This window comes from Lynx canadensis, chromosome B4, assembly GCF_007474595.2.
Source record: "Lynx canadensis isolate LIC74 chromosome B4, mLynCan4.pri.v2, whole genome shotgun sequence".
Taxonomy (NCBI): Eukaryota; Metazoa; Chordata; class Mammalia; order Carnivora; family Felidae; genus Lynx; species Lynx canadensis.
The window spans coordinates 41397213-41418265 of NC_044309.1; the positions used below are offsets into that span (position 1 = coordinate 41397213).

Below are 21053 nucleotides of genomic sequence, written 5' to 3' on the forward strand. Positions count from 1 at the left end.
ATCACTCTCAGTCCCAGTTCTCCTCTTCTTCTTTTCCTGTTTACATTAACCGGTGCTCCCTGAGCCTCAGTGTCTCCAACTGTCATCCCTTGCTCCTGCCCTTGCTGTAAGAAGCAAGTTTTAAGTGCTTTGAACTCCTTAGAGAAGAGCTTTAGAGATAAATGTGGGGCGTAGGGGGAGGAGGGCTGTTAATTTTAGCCTGGGGTTTTCCAGCTGGCACGCTGTTTCCATCTTGAATCACTTCCACACCCTGAGCTCTGCCTGGGAGATCCCTCCTCCTGGGGGCTTCCCCATTTCCTGGTTTGGTCTGAGCCATAATGGTAAGCATTCCAGAAAAATGCTTAAGAGAAGCCTGGCTGAGTCATTTGATGCACAGCTCAGGAGGCAAAAAAAAAAAAAAAAAGCATAGTGATGAGAGACACTGGTCCCAGTGGTGCTTGTGAGGTGTGGCCTCCAAGAACCAAAAGGGTAGTGTGGCCATTGTTTGAGTTCTATAACTAAGCAATGACTCTGCCTCTGCCACTTACAGCCTGCAAGGACCTCCAAAGACCCCATAGTCTGTTTCAACTTTATCAGTGATAAAGGTTAAGATCTGTCCCCATAGCTGCCCAACGCTTCATAGTCATCACTACAATGTGATTTGGTTTGAGATATTTCCTTCAGAACAATTGGAAAGACTAGGACATCTCCTTTCTCCTCTGTCTTTCCCTGCCTTCTGACTTTCCATGGGGAAGGAGGATATTTAGGGAGAAGGAACAGGTGAGGATTTCCCAGTGTCTTGCTGGTGTATTTTAATTTATTTAAATTTAGAGAAACAGCAGGCTAATCAGGCAATAATTAATTCCCTCTTCATTAGGGGCCTTCATGCGTGCCTTTTGCATATGGATGAGGCTCGGGGTCACACTGTCCCTCTGAAGAGGTACAGTTGCAGAGAGTGAGAGAGCCCTGGTGTGCTCTCCAGGCACTTGAGCTCCTCCCGCTTCTAAGCCAGTGCTCCTCTTCTCCCCCACCCTCACCTGACAAGGACTAGATTCCTGGGGGGAATCCACCTCGGATCCCTCCCTCACTGCCCCCCCCCACCCATGTCCTCAGCACCTCTTCCTGCACCCTCGTGTTCCATCCAGCCCTCACCCTTCCCCCAGCTCCTGCTGGGATCTCTTCAGGTCCCACTAGGTTGACTGTGAGCCCTCCTCAGCAGCTTGTTGGCTTTGCACCTCTGCTTTTAGTTGGTTCATCACTCCTTGGCCCCGCTCTGCCTTTTTCCTCTGTAGCAGTCTGTTTTTCTTAGGGAGTCTGATCCTCTGACTACACATACTGCCCTGGTCCTGAGAAATACGCTTCCTCCTCCCCACTCACCATTGTGTGCAATATGGATTCAGCCACACTTCCTCGAGTACACAATAAAGCTCCCCAACACCTAAAACACACACCTACCAACACCCATACCGTCCTAATTGAAGCTGCAAAGATAAACACATGGAGGTGGTCAGAGTCCAGGGCAGCCCAGCTCTGGCACATTACAGTCTCCTCTCCGCCCTGGAGCTCCCCATTTCTAGGGAGCAAGTGGGGCACAGATGGGGGCGGGGGAGAAATGGGACCTGGGTGGTTACCATGGCAACAGAGCCTAGCAACAGCTGAGAGGCTGATGTGTGGGCTTTCGCAGGGCTGTCACTAGAGCCAAACCTAGAATGGGGGCTCAGAGGTGACTTGATCCCAGCTGGGCAGCCTGTGTTCCCTCCCCCAAATATACCCCTTGATTCCACTCCCACACCCTAAGCAGTGTCTCTCTCTCTCAAGAGAGAGCAGAGTGGGGAAAGCTAGTGAGAGTTAACCACAGGGGTTCCGGTACTGCACATCTTTTGGGGGGGCAGCTGTGGATGCGGGCAAGTTAGGGAGCAAGGCTCAGATAAACCAGGCAGAGCAGCCTCCTCCCTGTGGCCCCTCCCATCTCCTCCCCATTGCTCCATTTTTTTCCTTCTCCTTTCACCCTTCACCCTCCATCTGTCTTATCAGCTCTCTCCTCCTTGTCTTGCTTGCTCCGTTGCCTGTCCCTGTACATAATTTTCCCTTTCCTCTGCCTTCTTTCTCATGGTCTCTCTTAACCTTCACCGGCAAGTTACAGGCAAGCCACTCTTCTAGTTTCTCCTCCTGTTCTGGCTGCTCCCTTCAGCTTCTCCTTCCATTCTATCCCAGGTCAAAGCCCCGGAATCCTAACTCCAGGTTAAAGCAGGCCAGGTCACACTGGGGCTTAAGAGGTTTCCCCCCCAGCCCACCCACCCACCACCCTTCTTTTCCTCCCTCCTGGCTTCCTGTTGCTCCTCTCCCTCTCCCCTCTCCAGGGTTCATAAGCAGAACCAGGGGACTCAGGTATCTTGCAAAGGCTTTATTTGAAAATTTTGAAACTTACATCCCACAAGAATTCAAGATTATCACCACAAGAAGAAAGAGATAATACAAAAATATATATCACAGCATAGGAGCCAGGTAAGACAGGAAAAAGGGAGGAAGGTGGAAAAATGGTGAGAATTAGGAACAAATGTGAGGGGAGGGCGGGGTGGGGGGGACAGGCAAAAGGAAGGAGAGTGGAAGAACCATGGAGGGAGGGGAGAAGGAGGGTGAGGGAGCCCAGGAAGGGGAGGGAGAGATTGGGAGGCAGAGCTCCCAATGGCCTTGAACCAGCTGGCCCCGGTCCCTGGCAGCCTAGGTGGAGTTAGGGAGGCCCTTAGGGAAGCTGGAAAGTGGAGGACTGGCTCAGGGGCTCTGAATTCCAGAGAGTGACCCACACACAGACAGCCAGGACAAACAAGACGAGAGGGACTTAGGAGGAAGGGAAGGGCAAATGGGAGCCCCTTTCTCATGTAGTGCAGCAGGTGACTCCCCAAAAACCCATCTCCCAGACAACAATATAGCAGTGGAGTGGGGGAGGAGTTTGGGGCCTCACTACCCCCATTCCCATGGGGGAGCCCTCAGGGTAATGAGCACGCCCTTGGAGTGGGATGGGGAAGATGATGAAACACAACATGGCTTGGGATGGGACCATGACAGGTGGGGGCACGAGAAGCCCCCAGCTCACCTCCCACCCACCTCTAGGGCAGCATGCAGGGGCCACAGAAACCGGGTCAGTGGGTGTGCATGAGGGAGAGTGTGAGCACAACATACAACACCACAACATGGGGCCAGAAAGTGCATGTGAGACATAACAGGAAAGTCACCCGCTGACCACTGAGTGACTGAACTGAGCATGGAATGTGGGAAGAAGAGAAAGTGAAAGTGTGAAACAGAGAAGGTGAGGGATGGGGAGGGGGGGTGTGGGTGGAGAGAGGGTGCAGAAGACTGGCTGTACAAGAGCACAAGTGTGTGCAATGGCCCGGGAGGGTGGAGGTGAGTGTGCAAGGCTTTCATGTGAGTGTGCAAGGGTGGGGATGGGGGACCAGAAGCCACAAATATGTGAGGCCCCCACCTGAAGGAGGGTGAGCAGGTAAGATCACCTATGGGGCCAGTGAGTGTTCCAGGGTGGTGTGCAAGGGCAGGAGCCAGGAGCGCCTGTGGCCCCAGCTCCCACAGCTGCCCCACCCTCAGTGGGATGGGGGCTGTGCTGGCCCCTTGGCCTCCTGCTTGGCGGCACCCCAACATTGGGGGGCGTCACAGATTCACCAGGGGAATCCTGAGAGGAAGAGGGAAAGGGCACAGTCAGGAACCACAGGGTAGGCCAGAATTGAAAAGGAAGTCCGAGGCAAAGAAAGGGACTCAAGGAGAAGAGGGCAGAGCTGAGTTAAATGGCAGCGCGAGAACAGGACATAGATCCACAGAGAGGGGGAGAAGGAAGGGTCCCCCAGAGAGGAGCTGGTCCAGTCCTAGGAAGGGCCAGGAGCTGTGGCGGGTAGGTCTGTCTCCTCCCCACCCACCCAGGAGGGAACACCCCCAACCAACGCTCCGGCCCTCCCGGCCCTCCCAGCCCTTTGCCCTTGCCCTCACCGGTTCAACTGGAAGGCTGGAGCCCCCTTGGGCTGGGGCATCCCAGGCCGGGGTCCCCCTCGGGGCTCCTCATGGTCAGGGGTAGGGGAAGGCGAATCCCCGAAGGCCCCCAGCACAGTGACCCCCGCTGGGGACAGGTCTGTCAGTGGCTGCTGGCTCTCCTCCTGCCTTAGGGCACCTTGCTGCCCAGAGGGCCTGCGTCGCTTCTGGCTTCGGTCCCAACTGGTGCACCAGAAAGAAAGATGTTCTCTCATACACTTAAGAAGCCCCCATCCTGGGCCTGCAGTGCTGGCCACCCCCACCCTCCCTCAGACACCCCGACATCCTACAGCAGAAAAACTGGCCTCTTAACAGTTCCCTACATCAAATCTCTGGAGATCAAGTGTCCATAAAGCTACTTTCCCTACCCGCCCCCCCCGGGGGGGGGGCTCAGGGATGTAAACCTTCCAGACCTGGTCCAGGTCCACAGAATCAGTACCTCCTCCCCACCAACACAGAGTCCCCCAGAATTGCTCCCTCCCCCATGCGTACCCAGAAGAGCCATTTCTCTCTTCAGCAGGCGCCTGGCAAGTTTAGTTCTAGTTCAAAATCAGCTAATGACCTGGACACCTGAGTCTAATGATTCTCTCAGTAAAGTGTGAAGGACTGAGCGACCCATTATTAAATGCATGCAAAGAGCTCTGGACTTTCTCCCTTCCCCCCCCCCCCCCCCCAGGCAGCCCCAGGAAGGAGCTGTGCAGAACAGGTCAGTTTTCTCTGTCTTGGAGGAAATGCCCACCAAGGCATCCCTTGCTAGCCCCCAGTGCACTTAAGTCCCCTGCCTCCCATTATCCTTGTATTTCCCTGGGAAAAGTAATTTGCCCTGATTTCTGTCTCCTCAACCCCAAATCCTTACCACTTTTTCCCAAGGTCTTCCTTGCCGTAGCCCACCACTTCCTATCCACATCCAGCAAAAACACTGCCCTTGCTCCTGCCCTCCTTCTAGCCAAACATTGCTAAACATCTGGTCCCCATCTGCCAGCACCCTCCTCCTTGCAGCTTACCAGAACTTGAAGATGATACCAGTGGCCACGAGAACAATAATGATGGAGATGGTAATTGTGACATAGAGCTGGGGGTCCACACCTGATTGGGGTGGGGAGAAAGTTTTAGGGAGGCCTGAAGTGGTAGGGGCCAAGAGGGGGTGGGGGTGGGATTAGGCTTCAGGTTCAGTTAAACTTAGAGAGTGTCGCCATTTGAATCCACATTGTCCAATTCTTTCTGCTTTCCTGGACTCCCCCCCCCCCTTTATTCTTATCATCCGCTTTCCCTGGAGTTCTCAGTTCCTTTCCTCCACGCTCCCAAATCTGTATGCATGTGACGAGGAGGAGGCTGCAAGGTCAGAGAGAACCCCTCTCTCTGCACAGAAACTAAGCGGTAGGAATGTCCATCTGTGCCCTAGCCCCACCCCCAAACTACTGGCCCTATCTTGGCATTCCCTGAGCTGAGATGTCACCCTGAAGGCCCTTGTCCTCCACGGTGTTCTTCTGCATGGAATACTCCCACTTAATTTTCAAGGTCCAGCTCCAATGTCAATTCTTGGAAGGTGTCCTGATCCCCAGGCAAAAGTAATCTCTCCCTTCCCTCTTTTCCTAAAAACATGCTGTGTATGCTTCTATTAGAGCACTTATTACATTGACTCATCCCTGAGTGTTTACACATCTGTCTTCTCCAGTGGACCTGAGCTCCTCCAGGGCTCAGATGGCAGTTCATCTCTGCCTCCTGTGCCGGCACAGTGCCTGACACGTTTGTGGGAAGAACTAACAGACAAGGACTCTGTCGCCGCCCTTAGAGCTTTCAACCAGCCTCCCCACCCCTCATCCCCCTACCAGCCTCCCCCACTCCTACTCACCTTCCCCACGGCCCCCAAAAAGGAACGGCCGCAGGGTGGCAGGTGCTTCTCCAAGGATGAGCCCATCTCCATCACCCCGCATGGAGTCTGAGTTGGGGTGTGGGGTGGCCAGCCCATGGGGGGCTGCAAAACCATAGTCCAGAGGCAGAAATCCAGGGTTGGCAGAGTTGGGGTCCCCCCCGTCCTCTCGAGACACTGTAGGGCCCCATACGATAGCCCAGGGGTACTGCGATGAGGGTGGCCCCTCCTCAAAGCCTGACGGGGTGGCAGGGGGCGCAGTGCCTGGCAGGACTTGACGACGAGATCTTGGGACCCGAGGGGATCGGCTTGGTGGGGGTGCCCGCTCCCACACGCACACATGGCGTGGGGCAGAGGGGCCTCCCCGGGCACAGGGGGGCCGGGCTGGGGCTGGTGGGGTTCGAGGGGAGGAGGAGGAACCTTGAGCAGGTGGTGGGAGGGGCAGCAACAGCAGTGGCCAGAGAGGGAGGAGGTGGGACAGCAGCAGTGCAGGCCTGCAAGAAGGGAGAGAAAGCGGGTGAGACTCAAGGCTGTCTTGGGCTTATGTGTGGGGAGCACAGGCTCCTACCAGAGATCCCAGGCTGCCTCCCTCCAGCTTTCTCTGGAAAAGCAGGTGGGCCTTGGAAAGACTGGCCTCATTTCCTACCTTCCTAGGGTCTAGCCCTTGGGATCGAAGGCCCTGGGTGGACCTAGGAGGGAAGGGGCCCAGACCCCAGGAGAAGTGGCCCCCAGCCTCCCTCTGCTGTACCAAACTTACCACATCTTGGACTTCATGTCCGAGCTCTTCCTCAGCTGTGACCCAGATTTTCAGCCTTTACTGGGGGAGAAAGGGAGGGTCGTCACATCTCAACCCTGTCCTGAGTGCTTCCCCAGCTCATTCAGCCACCAGTCCTATCCCCATTTGCCCTCTCAGGCTGCCAGCTGCCGCTTAGCATCCTTGGTGGGGGGGGCGGGGGGGAGAAGGGGGAGGGGACTCAAAGAGTGGTTCCTGTCTAGCCCCCAGCCCCTTATCTACTACTGCCCAGAAATCCCGCAACTTCCCCACCTCAGGGTCTACTCTCCCTTCTCTGGCTTCCTTCCTTCTCACTTCCTCTGCCCACAGCTCCAAGCTCTTGTTGGAGCTTAATTTAGAGCCAAGAACCTTGTGATTCCTTGAGCACCTACCACTAGGGAGGGAGTCTGAGAGTGGGGGAGGGAAGAGGAAGTCAATCTGAGCGAGTGTGTGAACGTGTGCGTGGTGTGCCCAAGGGGAGCCTCCCAGCTTGCCCACCGGGCTAGGGGTCCCAAGCATTTCTCTTATGCTGGGCCCGGGAATCTGCATCTTCCGGGGAAGGAGAATAGGGGATGGAAGACCAGAAAGAAAGAAAGAAAGAAAGAAAGAAAGACAGAGGTGGGTGGGGAAAAAACTACAGAGTATAATTTTCGCTTAATGTTAAATCATCCAAATGCATAGGTGCTCTCTGAAGGGAGGTGGAGCTGAGGAGAGGCCACCCCCTCAAATGTAACTCTCCTGGGTGAAGAGTCCAGGGAGAATCTGGATGGCTGGTTTTGAGAGAGGAAGGACATGTTCTCGGAGCTGAGGGTGGTGGATCTGGGGGGCCAGGCTCCCCAGAGTGGATGAGGATATGACACCCGGGGTCCTCTGGATTCTGCACATTAAGTACTCCCAGAGAATAAGAGGGGAATATGATGGGAAATTCTGGGGAAGGGAAAGGGGGAGCGGCCGGGGGTGGGGGGGAGAGGTGAAGGGGTAAGGCGCTGAGAGAGGGAGGGGTGGTTAAGAGTGAGGAGAGGAGAAAGGTGAAGAGGAAGCCGGCACAGCACACAGGGGGAGGGAGAGTAGTCAGTCCCGAAAGAGAACGGACTGGGAAGGAGGTGGGCACAGAAGAAGGGAAGCTTAGAGGATGCTAAAGGAAGAACAATATAAGAATACAGGTGAGAGAGGGAAACCGGGAGGGTGAAGGGGTTGCAGGATCAGGGGAAGAAGAGCGAAGGGCAGGAGGACAGGGAAGGAAAGGTCCAGGCAGAATGGGAAGTATAAAGAGTGGAAGGGGAAGAGAGAAAAGGGGTGGAGAAGACCAGGCACGGGGAGAAAAGAAATGGAAAAAGGAGAGAACATAATACCGAGGACAGAATGAGAAGAGGAAGGGATGGGGGACAAAACACGGAGCAGCAAAGATGGAGGAGTTGGAAATTGTTTCTTCAAATGTAAAGGGATATGGAGCTATGGAAAGAGATAGCCTTCAGCCTGATGGGCTGAAGGGAGAGAGGGACGGGAAGGGAAGGAAGCAGGAGGGAGGGAAGGAGGGAGGAAGGAGGTTAGAGCGAACCAGTGAAGCGAAGAAGGGCTGAAGGGGATATCTGTGGCCAGCTGACTCCAGGACTCACTTGCCTCTCTGCCTTGTGCATCCCCCCCACCCAAAACCAACGTCAACTCCAATCCCCGAGCCCCGCACCCTCTTTAGCCCACCCCCTCCAGGAAGCCCGCAGTCCCTAGCTTGGCGCGCCACCCCCACCCTCTCCTCGATTCTCACCGACCTGTTGTGCGCAGGAGACGAGCTGGGGGTGGGGCGGGAGCCTTGGGGTGGGGGAACTGGGCCCCATCCCCAGGGCTGCCCCGGGCCCACCCCTCCCACCGGCCCGCGCTCCCCGGACAGGCTGGAAAGCGGCGAGAGTGGGGGGAAGGCGAGGACCGGGAGGTCAGCGAACGGACTCCGAGGGAGGGAGCGCCGAGCGCAGGGAACCCGAGGCAGGAGGATGCACAGAGCCGAGGGCTGAGCCGGAGGCGGGATGGAGGCAGCCGCGGGGACGCTGACCGCTGCGCCAGGAGGGCAGGATGGAGTCGGGACCAGCGGAGGGATGGAGAGCTCGGAGGGGAAGGCGCGCCTAGGGGTTGGCTGCTCGAGCCCGGGCGAAGGACCGCGCCGGCAGGGGCGGGGGGCGGAGGGCGCCGAGTGGGGAAGGGCAGGGCCAGGCTCCCGCGGGCGGGGGCGTGGGGGGGGGGGTCCCTCTCGCTCACCTGCATGCCTGGCGCGGCGGCGCGACAGCTGCGGGCGCTCGGGGCTGCGCGGGGCTGGGGGGTCGAGAGGGCTTGTGGGGCACGGGGCATGGTCGGGGGGTTTGGCCGCAGCCGGGGCGCTGGAGAGGGTTGGGGGGGGTGGGGTGGGCGCCCGGGGCGCGGGGCGGCGGCGGCGGCGGCGGCGGCGGGAGATGCTCGGCTCGGCTCGGCTCGGCTCGGGCTGCGCTCGGCTCGGCTGGGCTCGGCGCGGCAGCTCCGAGAGCACGGTCTCCGCCTCTCCCCCTCCCGCGGTGGGCCCCGCACCGTTTAACCCTCCTGCTGCCGTGCCGCAGGAGTGCGCCCAGCTGGGTCCCAGGTGGAGGGTTGGAGAGGGCAGCGGAGGATGACCGCCAGTCTGATCCCCCGGGTTATGGTGGCGGGCTTCTCCACCCCTTTCACCCAACTCCGTGGACATCCATGTTCATCCCCGTCGGCGTCTGAGATTCTGAGTCACCTAAGGCTCTGCGTCCCTAACCGCGTCTCGGTCCCTGGTGGAGATGGCAGAGCTCTGGGGATCAAGGTGGGGCTGAGGGTGGTGGTGAAGACCTCGAACCATCCTTGGATTATCCCAAGGCTTGATCCCCCATTCCACTCCGGTCCTGTTTACAATGCATTCTCTCCGAGGCAACGCGAATGCTATTTAAAATAAGTAGATCGAGTTGCATTACTCAGCTTTTTTAGCACTCAGATTATCCAGATTCCTTATTGTGACTTACAAGGCCCTATATGACCTGTCCACTAGTTTGCTTTCTGATTTCCTCTCCTAACTCTCCTTATGCCCTAGCCACGTTGGACCTGATCTATGTTCCTAGAACTAGAGGATCTTAACCTGCCACTGGGCCTTGGCACTTATGTTCCCTTTGCCTGGAATGTTTTCCCCTGGCTTTTCACAATGACTCACTTTTTCATTAAAATTTCACTGAGATCCAATGTCACCTCCTCTGAGAGGCCTTCCCTAGCCTCTCTATCAAAAGTAGCTTCCCCTCTGACTCTATCCTACCCCATCCCTCTCTACCATGTTTTATTCTGATTGTACTCCTAGGATGCCACACTCTCCTACTTTCCTTCCAACCTCACTGGCTTTCCCTTCCCCAGTCTTCTGCTCGACCTCTAAATGTTAGTGCTTGCTAGGGCTCAGTCCTTGGCTCTCTTCTCTTTCCACATTCTCTGTCCAGTGATGTCATCCAGTCCCAGGCCTTAAATACTATGTAAATGTCAGCGAGTCCTAAATTTATATCCAAAGCTCCAGACTCATTTACCCAACAGCCTGCTTGACATCTCCACTTGGACGTCTAATAGCCATGTGAAACTAATGTGGCTAAAATAAATGTCTTGAAGTCTTCCCCCGCCAATCCATTGCTCTCCGTGTGACCCATGCTGGGACATGACAACTACTTGTTCAGGCTGAAAACCTAGGAAACATCTTTCCCCACCTTTCCCTTTTCTCACTGATTCTTGCCCTGTATCTAATTCACCTGCAAGTTCTGCAAGGTGAGCTCTGCATACAAAATATATCCTGAATCCCTCCACTTCTCTCCTTCTATGTTACTTCCATCCTGGTTCAAGCCATCGTCGCTCATCTGGAAGAGGGCAATAGCTTCTTAGCTGGCCCCTTGCCTCTGCCCTTGCCCTTTACAAACTAGTCTTCACAATATCTAGTAATATTTTTATAATCTAAATCATATCATGCTCTTTCCTGCTTAAAATATTTGAGTGGCTTTTCATTGTACTTGGAATAAATCTGAACTCATTGTTAGGAGAGGCCCTCTAACCTGTACTTCTCCTCCGTGTTCAAACAATGCTCTTGCCAGATCAGATTTCTTGATGTTTTAGAACATCTGAAATCATTTCCTCAGCACCCCAGCACTTTTGACTCTCTTCCTGAAAACCTTTGCCCACCCCTCATGCTCTTCACCTGGTTGGCTCCCTCTTGTTATTCAGTCACTTTATTTCATCAATATGATTTTTTTTCCTTTTTTAAAAAATTTTATTTTAGAGAGAGAGAGCGTGCACACAATCAGGGGGTAGGGCAGAGGGAGAGAGAGAGAAAGACAATCCCAAGCAGGCTCTTTGCTTAGCACAGGGCCCAATGTGGGGTTTGATCCCATGACCCTGGGATCATGATCTGAGCCAAAATCAAGAGTTGGTCGCTTAACCAACTGAGCCACCGAGGCACCCCTATTTCATCAATACGTTTCCAACTCATCACTCTCTGAAATGATCTTATATTTGTTTACTGTTCATTGCCTCCCCCCACCCCTGCCAGGCATACACTAGAGAACAAAGATCTCATTTGGCTAGTTCACCCTGTATCCTACCCCAGAGTCTGGCACATAGTAGATGTTCAATATTTATTGCTTAGTAAATTTTACCTGGGACCCCTGCCCACTCTGAATTCTTCATTCTCTTCTCTGCTCTCCTCTTGCCTTTCCTCTCTGTCTGCCTGCCATCCCTGATCTCTGCCCTGTACTGAGTGCTTTAGGTTGAGTCTCTGCTCACACCCACGCTCCTCCAGATTCTTGCCCTCCATCGTCTGCATTATTACTGTCATTAGCCTGGCACTCCCGCCTCCCGGAAGGAATCCTGCTGTTCTGACCAGCATCTGCAACGGTTGCCCTCCTGTTTGTCTGTCCCTGACAGCCCTTCATTCCGAGGTCAGAAACAGCAGTGAGTGAGCCACCCTCCTAGTGTTTCCCTGTGGTCAGGGAAAAACAGTACACAGTGAATGTGAACCAGACTATGTGAGGCAGGGTGTGCAAATCATGCCATATCCTGGGCCCCACTGAGCCCCATAGCCTGAGGATATGCTGTAAGAGGACTCATTAAATGATGGGTGTGGGTGAAATTTATCAAGTCAGTATTCACTACCCGTGTAAGTGCTTTTCACACCGAGGACTTTGGATCATTATCAATTATTTCTAGTATTCTTTTTTTTTATTTTTAAAGTTTATTTCTCTATTGAGAGAGAGAGAGAATGAGTGGGGAGGGGCAGAGAGAGAGGGAAAGAGAGAATCCTAAGTAGGCTCCACACTGTAAGAGGGGAGCCCGACAAAGGGCTCTATCTCATGAACTGTGAGATCATGACCTGAGCTAAAATCAAGAGTCCGATAACTTAACTGACTGAGCCACCCCGGTGCCCCATATTTCTACTATTCTTGATTCTTGCCTTCTTTTGACGACTCTTTTTGGAACACCTACTACGTGCTGGGCACTGTGCTGCTGGCTAGAGACACAGTGGAGAGCAAGAACAAAGTCACCACTGTCTTCATGGAACTTAGAATCTAGTGAAGGAGACAATGAAATACAGAGTGATAAATGTGTCTTCAGATGAGTTTGAGAACCTTCCCGCACTCCACAATCTATAAATTCTTTCCCTGTGTCTGCCTCCGCTGGTATCTTTATCATTATCTCTGTGCTCATTGGGGTTTCCCAGGATTTCTCAGGGTAAATTTCTGTCTGTTTCCTGTCCTCAAATGTCCAATGCCCTTCTGAACTCTTCCCACTCCCAGCTGATGATCTTGCTTGCTGTTTCTCTGAGAAAATAGAAGCAGACAGAAGAGAACTCTCCCTCACCCCCACCCCTGCCTCCACATCCTAGCCCACATCTCCTGCTGGGTGAGGGGAGGTCTCAGGCCTCTCAACCACCCAAAGTCTTCACTCCAGTGGCTCTCCTTCCTCTCCTTGGCATCACTGTCCTTTCTACTTGATTATCCCAGCAGCATGTGAGCGTGTTGTAATTTATTACAGCTGAAAACAAGCCCTCCTTAGCTCCACCTTCTCCTTCCGTGTCTGCCCTTCTGTTTCTCTTTATAGCAAAGCATCTCAGAAGATGGTCTCTATTCACCATCTCTTCTGCTCCCAGTCCTTCTCTTTCTCTTTCACTAACTTAAATTCAACTATTTAATTTTTGCAACTCATTATTTTGAGTGAGTAATACACTCACATGTGCAAGAAAAGTTTTCAATATATAAAATATTGTATAGTGAGAGTTCTCATTCTTTCCCCCACCCACCATCTTTCCAGTTCCCATCCCTGCCTTCAGTGTGACTAATTTCTATGCATTCTTTCAGTTTCTGCATGCACAAGCAAATAGTAATATAAATTCTTATTCCCCTGTGTGTTTTACATAAAAATCGGCATACTGTGTATACTATTCTACATCTTTCCTTTTTTTTTAAGTTCATTTATTTATTTTGTGAGGCAGGGGGATAGAAAGAGAGAGTGCTGGGGAGAGGCAGAGAGAAGGAGAGAGAGATAATCCCAAGCAGGCTCCACACTGTGAGTACAGAGCCCAACTCAGGGCTTGAACCCATGAACCATAAGATCATGACCTGAGCTGAAATCAAGAGTTGGATGCTTAACCAAATGAGCCACCCAGGCGCCCCTACACCTTTTCTTTTTGACTCTTACTCATTTGTAGGAGTTCTTTATTTATTATGGCTACAAATCTTTTGTCAGCTTTATATATTGCAAATATCTTCTCTTTTGTGAGATATTTGTGACCTGTCCTTTACTTTTCTCATGATGTATCTTGATTATCAGAAGTTCTTCATTTTAATATAGGCATATTCATCAACCTTTAATTTATGATTATGCTTTTTGTATCTTATATAAAAAAATCACCCTACCCTCCTGGTCAGAAAAATATTTTCTTACATATTCTTCAAAAGATTTTAAACTTTTGCTCTTTATACTTAAGTCCTAAGTCTACCTAGAATTGATTTTCTGTGATGGATTTTTATGACAATCTATTTTGCATTTTTTGATATGGAAAATCAATTATCCCAATTTTATTTACTAAATAGTCCCTCCCTTCTGCCTGATCTGCTTTGGTAACTCTGTTATGTATCAAAGTTCTATATCTACTTGGATCTGTTTCTGGACACTATTCTGTTTCATTAGTCAACTTTTTAAAACCTGCACCAATAGCACACTGTCCTATAGCTTTAAAATAAACCTAGATATCTCCTAGAGCAAATGCCACCTTGCCAATACACTCTTTTGGGGGAATATTTTGCCATATCTTGGCCATTGCTGTATTTGAGAATCAACTTGTCAAGTTCCACAGGATTTTGATTGGAATTGCACTGAATCCAAAGTCCAATTTGAGTCTGACATCTTTTGGATATTGAAATTTCCTATCATGCATTTGGGATATCTTTTCCTTTATTTAGGTCCTTAATGTCTTTCAATGATGTTGTGACATTTTCTGCATACAGATTATGCACATCTTTGGTTTTATTTATTCCTAGGCACTTCATTGCTTTTGTGTTATGGTAAATGGTATCTTTAAGATGACATTTCAAATTGGTTTTTGATGGTAAATAGAAATGCAATTGATTTTCAATATTGGTTTTAGAGCCAACCGCTTTGATAAGCTCTCTCTGCTGTATAATTTTTCTATAGACTTTTTAAATTTTCTACAAAGACAATCATGTCATCTGCAAATGACGGCAGTTTGCTTTTTCCTTTCTGATACTATGCCTATAATTTCCTTTTCTTGTGCTGGCCAGGATCTTTAGTACAATGTTGAATACAAGCAGTGATAGCTGGCATCTTCCTTTTGTTCCCGGTTTTAAAAGAAATGCTTCCAATGTTTTCCCAGTAAGAATAGTGTTTTCTGTGTGTTTTTTAAAAATAACTTTTATCAAGTTAAGGAAAAATCCCTTTTATTCCTAGTTTGCTAAGAGTTTTGTCATGTATGGGTGTTGAATTAAATGCTCCTTAAAGCTCATTTTTATTGTGAAATGTGACACACGTAAAGACAAATGCAACAAAAATAAATATAAAATATATTGAGTACTTGCAAAGGGAAAACTTACAGAGGAAATACTCCCATGACTACCATCCCAGGCTAACTAAAAAACCTTACCAGTGTTCAAAAAGGACTTGTGTGTTCCTGCTTGCTCATACATCATTCCCTCCTCGCCATAGGTAAGCAGTATTCTGACTTTTACGGCAATTACTTCCTTGCTTTTCCTCATATGTGTGTACATTCCTTAACTATATAGTTTCTTTTGTCTGCTTTTGAAGATATATGTATAAAACTGTATGTATTTGTTATGTATATGTAGAAGTGGAATTAATGCATCATAGGGCATCTTCCACTTTATTAAATAATGCTAACCAGTTTTCCACAGTGGTTTAACCACTTGTACTCTCATTAACTATATATGAGAATTGCTTTTACTCTGGATTCTTGTCAACATTTGATTTTTTCAGACTTTAATTTTAGCTATTTTTGTTCATACAGTGATATTTCATTATGGCTTTAATTTGCATTGCTTGGTTACTATGAAGGGGAGCAACTTTTCATGTTTGTTGACCTTGTGGATTACCTCTTGTGAAGTTGTAGTTTAAATCTTTAGTTCACGCTTATAATTTCTGTTGTTAGGAGGTTTTTTTCCTATTAATTTGTAATATTTCCTATTAACTTATATACATCCTGGATACATCCTTTGTTAGTTATATATGTTATAAATACTTCTTTCTGTTCTGTGACCTGTCTTTTGGTGAACAGATGTTCTTGATTTTTTTTAATCATAGGCTTAAACATTCTTTTTAAAATATTTTTTATTCTAGAGAGAAAAAAAGAGAGAGAGAGGATGAGCAGGGGAGAGGGGACAGAACGAGAGAGAGAATCCCAACCAGGCTCCACACTCAGTTCAGAACCCAGCCAGGGCTTGATCCCACAATGTTGGGATCATGACCAGAGCCAAAATTAAGAGTTGGATACCCAGCTGACTGGGCCAGCCAGGTGCTCCTGTTCTTGGTTTTAATGTAGTAAAATTGATCAATCTTTTTCTTCATAGTTAGTGTATTTGAGTCTTAAGAAATACTTCCCTACTCCGAATTCATGAATATATTCTATATTATCTTCTGCAAGTTATTTATTGATTGATTGATTTATAGTTTACTTATTTATTGATGGGGAAGGATAGAGAGAGGGGGAGAGAGAGAATCCCAAGAAGGTTCTGCACTGTCAGTGTGGAGCCTGACATGGGGTTCAATCTCACAAACTGTGATATCAAGACCTCAGCTGAAATCAAAAGTTGGATGCTTAACTAACTGAGCCACCCAGGCACCTCCATTCTTTTGAATTTTCTACATATGCTATCACGTTTTAATATTTTCTAAAAATGGCAACGGCTTTGCTTCTTTTTTATCTCATCCTTTATCCTTTTTTCCCTTGTCTTAGTGCTGTGGTTAGGATCCCCATTACAAGACTGAATAGAATTAGTGATACCAGGGATTCCTTTATCAGATTAACAAGTTCTCTTTGAGTTTTCTAAAATACTTTTTTAAGTAGGCTTCACACCCAGCACAGAGCCCAGTGCTGGCCAAAGTCATGACCCTGAGATCAAGGCCTGAGTTGAGATCAAGAGTCAGATGTTTGTTGATACTACCCAAAGCAATCTACATATTCAATGCAATCCCTATCAAAATAACACCAACATTTTTCACAGAGATAGAACAAACAATCCTAAAATTTGTACGGAATTAGAAAAGACCCCAAATAGCCAAAGCAATCCTGGAAAAGAAAACCAAAGCTGGAAGCATCACAATTCCGGACTTCAAGCTGTATTACAAAGCTATTATCATCAAGACTGTATGGTACTGGCACAAAAACAGACACTCAGATCAATGGAACAGAATAGAGAACCCAGAAATGGACCCAGAAACGTATAGCCAACTAATCTTTGGCAAAGCATGAAAGAATAGCCAATGGAAAAAAAGACAGTCTCTTCAGCAAATGGTGTTGGGAAAACTAGACAGCAACATGCAGAAGAATGGACCTGGACCACTTTCTTACACCATACACAAAAATAAACTCAAAATAGATGAAAGACCTAAACATAAGACAGGAAGCCATCAAAATCCTAGAGGAGAAAATAGGCAAAAACCTCTTTGACCTTGGCTGCAGCAACTTCTTACTTGATATGTCTCTGGGGGCAAAGGAAACAAAAGCAAAAATGAACTATTGGGACTTCATCAAGATAAAAAGCTTCTGCACAGTGAAGGAAGCAACCAGCAAACCTAAAAGGCAACCTATGGAATGGGAGAAGATATTTGCAAATGACATATCAGATAAAGGGTTAGTATCCAAAATCTATAAAGATCTTATCAAACTCAACACCTAAAAAACAAATAATCCAGTGAAGAAATGGGCAAAAGACATAAACAGACATTTTTCCAAAAAAGACATCCAGATGGCTAACAGACACTTAAAAAAACGCTCAACACCACCCATCATCGGGGAAATACAAATCAAAACCACAGTGAGATACCACCTCACACCTGTCAGAATGGCTAAAATTAACAACTCAGGTAACAACAGATGCTGGCAAGGATGCAGAGAAAAAGAAACCCTTTTGCACTGCTGGTGGGAATGCAAACTGGTGCAGTCACTCTGGAAAATAGTCTGAAGATTCCTCAAAAAATTAAAAATAGAACTATGCTATGACCCGGTAATTGCACTACTAGGTATTTATTGAAAGGATGCAGGAGTGCTGTTTCGAAGGGCACATGGACCCCAATGTTTATAGCAGCGCTAATGACAATAGCTAAAGTATGGAAAGAGCCCAAATGTCCATCAACTGATGAATGGATAGAGAAGTTGTGGTATATATATACCATGGAATATTACTCAGAGATAAAAAAAAAAAAGAATGAAACCTTGCCATTTGCAATAATGTGGATGGAACTAGAGTGAATTATGCTAAGCAAAATAAGTTAGAGGAAGACAAATATCATATGATTTCACTCACATGTGGAATTTAAGATACAAAACAGATGAACATAAGGGAAGGGAAGTAAAAATAATATAAAAACAGAGAAGAAGATAAACCATAAAAGACTCTTAAATACAGAGAACAAACTGAAGGTTGCTAGTGGTGGAGTTGGGTGGACTGATGGGATAAATGGTTGAGGGGCATTAAGGAGGACAATTGTTGGGATGAGCACTGGGTGTTATATGTAAGTGATGAATCACTAAATTCTACTCCTGAAATCATTATTATGTTATTATGTTATGTTATTATTATGATACATTATTATGTATCATTATGTTAACTAACTTGGATTAAAAAAAAAAAGTCTGACATTTAACTGACTGAGCCACCCAGGTGCCCCTCTAAAAAAATTTTTTTATCAAAAATGCATGTTGATTTCATCACATGCTTTTTCTGTATTTATTGAGATGATCGTGTGATTTATTCCTTTAAGGTACTAATATGATGAATAGTATGAGTGTATTTTCTAATATTAAGCTACCCTTGAATTCTTGACATAAATTCAAGTTAGTCTTGGTGTATTATCTTTTAGCACATTGCTGGATTCAGTTTGCTAGTTTTTTATTGAAGATTTTTGTGTCTCTGTTAATAAATGAAATTGGCCTATATAATTTTCCTTTCTAATATTGCCCCTTTCTGGTTGGTTATGAAAGCAATTCTGGTCCCATATAATGAGTTGAGGAGAGTCCTTTCTTTTCCTATTTTCTGCAAAATTTATATAAGATTAGTGTGATCTGCACTTTGGCAGTTTGGTGCTACTTGCCTGTATGATGTTGTTCTTAACTCTTTCTTTTTCTTTCACACCTCACATCTAATCTATTTGCAAATTCTCTTTATTTGAGCTTTAAATTAAATTCCAAATCCAACTACTTCTCACCTCCACTGCTACCACCCTCATCTAACCCACAGCCATCTCTCACTTGGGTAATTACTGTGGACTCCAGACTGGACTCATTGTTTCTGTCCATGCAGCCATCATACTAAAAAAGAAAATTTTTGAAAAGTGATCTCTACACCCAGTGTGGGGCTCAAGCTCATGACCCCGGGATCAAGAATCACACACCTGGGGCGCCTGGGTGGCGCAGTCGGTTAAGCGTCCGACTTCAGCCAGGTCACAATCTCGCGGTCTGTGAGTTCGAGGCCCGCGTCGGGCTCTGGGCTGACGGCTCAGAGCCTGGAGCCTGTTTCCGATTCTGTGTCTCCCTCTCTCTCTGCCCCTCCCCCGTTCATGCTCTGTCTCTCTCTGTCCCAAAAATAAATAAATGTTGAAAAAAAAATTAAAAAAAAAAAAAAAAAGAATCACACACTTCACTGACTGAGCCAGCCAGGTGCCCCACAGCCTTCCTATTTTAAATATATGGGCAAGAACCTGTTACTCATCTGCTCAAATCTTCCCCTGGCTGCTCATCTCACTCAGAGTAAGCACCAAAGTCCTTACAATGGTCCACAAGGCCTGATAAGAGCTAGTCACCTTGTTCTCTCTCTGACCTCATCCCCTGAGTCTCTCCCCTTGCTCACTCTGCTCTAACCACGGAGGCCCCCTTGATGTTCCTCAAACACATCAAGTATGTTCTCATCTCGAGCCTTTATATTTGTAGTTGGCTCTGCCTGGAATATCGTCCCCATAGAAATCCCCAGGACTTGCTCCTTTGTCTTCTTTTAACATCTCTGCTCCATTGTCACCTTATCAGAGAGGTCTTTTCTTACTACAATATATAAAATAGTGGGGCACCATCAACTCTTGATTTTGGCTCAGGTCATGATCTCATGGTCATGGGATCAAGCCCTTCGTCAGGCTCCACACTGAGTGTGGATCCTGCTTAAGATTCTGTCTCTCTCGGGGTGCCTGGGTGGCTCAGTCAGTTAAGCGTCTGACTTCAGCTAAGGTCACCATCTCACAGTTTGTGGGTTCGAGCCCTGCATCGGGCTCTGTGCTGGCAGCTCACAGCCTGGAGCCTGCTTCAGATTCTGTGTCTCCCTCTCTCTCTGCCCTTCCCCCGCTCACACTCTGTCTCTCTCTCTCAAAAATAAACATAAAAATTAAAAAAAAAAAAAGATTCTCTCTCTCTCCTTCTGCCCCCCCCACTCACATGTGCACACTCTCTCTAAAATAAACTACAATTTAAAAATAAATAAATAAAATACCAAATGTCTCCTACATTCTCCCTACCCCTCTCCTTGCTTTATTCTTTTTCATAATATTTATTACCTCCTGACCATTAATGTACATATGTATGTACTACCTGAGTCTCAACACAAGAATGTAAATACCAAGAATGTAAATACCAAGGTATTTTATCTATATGCCTAGTAGCTAGAACAATGCCTGGCTATAAGAGGTGCTCAATGTATAACCTTTTGAATCAACGATGAATATATTATTATGTGTCTGACTCCTTGGTGTCAGTCAGCTTCTCTAGCTTTATTTCAGTGCATTTTGTTTTCCATCCTTAACATTAAAAACAGAGCACAGCCCCTCCCCCCATTGACCTTGTACATAACTGTCAGTAACAAGTGAATGCATGGTTACTTTGTAGGCTTTGCTTAAATTTCATTAGCTCCCATTTTCTTGCTGGAGATCTTTATTTTTCTGCCCTTATCCTCTTTCCTCATCTCCATTCCTTTGTTTTCTTTTTTTTTAAGATTTTTAAAAAATGTTTATTTATTTTTGAGACAGAGAGAGATCAGGAGAGGGGCAGAGAGAGAGGGAGACAGAGGATCCAAAGCAGGCTCCGTGCTGACAGCAGAGAGCCCAATGTGGAGCTTGAACCCACAAACCACGAGCTCATGACCTGAGCCAAAGTCAGATACTTAACTGAGTCACCCAGGCGCCCAAGGACTACATCTCAGATTATCTGTCTCTCTCTTCCCTCCTTCCTTTCTGCTTTTTCTTCTCTTTCTTCCCTTTCTTCCTTTCTTTCTTTCTTTCTTTTTTCTTTCTTTCTTTCTTTCTTTCTTTCTTTCTTTCTTTCTTTCTTTCTTTCTTTCTTTCTTGTATTTTATTATTTTTTTCAATAATCTCCACACCCAACATAGGGCTCAAACTCACAACCCTGAGATCAAGAGTCACAGGCTCCACTAGCTAAGCCAGCCAGGCAACCCTTTTTCTTCTCTTTCTTAACACAGTGTCAAAATCAGACAAACTTGCATTTGGATCTCAGCGAATTATACTGACCTTCAATAAATTATTTAACTTCTGTGACCCTCAGTGTCCCCACAGGTTAACTAAGATATTGATATGCACCTCAAAGGGTTGTTGTAAAGATTGAATAACAACAGCAACAACACCCTACAGCTAACATCATACTTAGTGTTAAGA

The 21053-nt window shown here is 47.8% G+C and overlaps 1 protein-coding gene across 3 annotated transcripts; it reads right to left on the bottom strand.

Annotated features, from left to right (window-relative positions):
• Positions 1-2368: 2368 nt before the first annotated feature.
• On the bottom strand, positions 2369-8953 carry LOC115518189 (PILR alpha associated neural protein). Of its 3 annotated transcripts, none has more exons than XM_030321551.1 (6): positions 8904-8953; positions 6642-6701; positions 5867-6378; positions 5019-5100; positions 3976-4197; positions 2369-3664 (listed from the first exon to the last, which is right to left on the bottom strand). In XM_030321551.1, exons 2-6 carry the CDS (start codon positions 6656-6658, stop codon positions 3643-3645), a joined length of 855 nt encoding a protein of 284 aa, XP_030177411.1. In that variant the 5' UTR covers positions 6659-6701; positions 8904-8953; the 3' UTR covers positions 2369-3642. The 3 variants fall into 3 exon arrangements, with proteins under 3 accessions (XP_030177411.1, XP_030177413.1, XP_030177412.1); XM_030321553.1 differs by lacking the exon at positions 8904-8953 and adding an exon at positions 8423-8491; XM_030321552.1 differs by lacking the exon at positions 8904-8953 and adding an exon at positions 6930-6971.
• Positions 8954-21053: the final 12100 nt, after the last annotated feature.

Bases quoted from the DNA above. Each gene is read 5' to 3' on its own strand.
- LOC115518189 (XM_030321551.1), bottom strand. The intron at 4,198-5,018 runs GTAAGCTGCAAG...CTGGTGCACCAG, and splicing joins GGTATCATCTTCAAGTTCTG to TTGGGACCGAAGCCAGAAGC. The intron at 3,665-3,975 runs GTGAGGGCAAGG...TCTTCCTCTCAG, and splicing joins CCAGCCTTCCAGTTGAACCG to GATTCCCCTGGTGAATCTGT.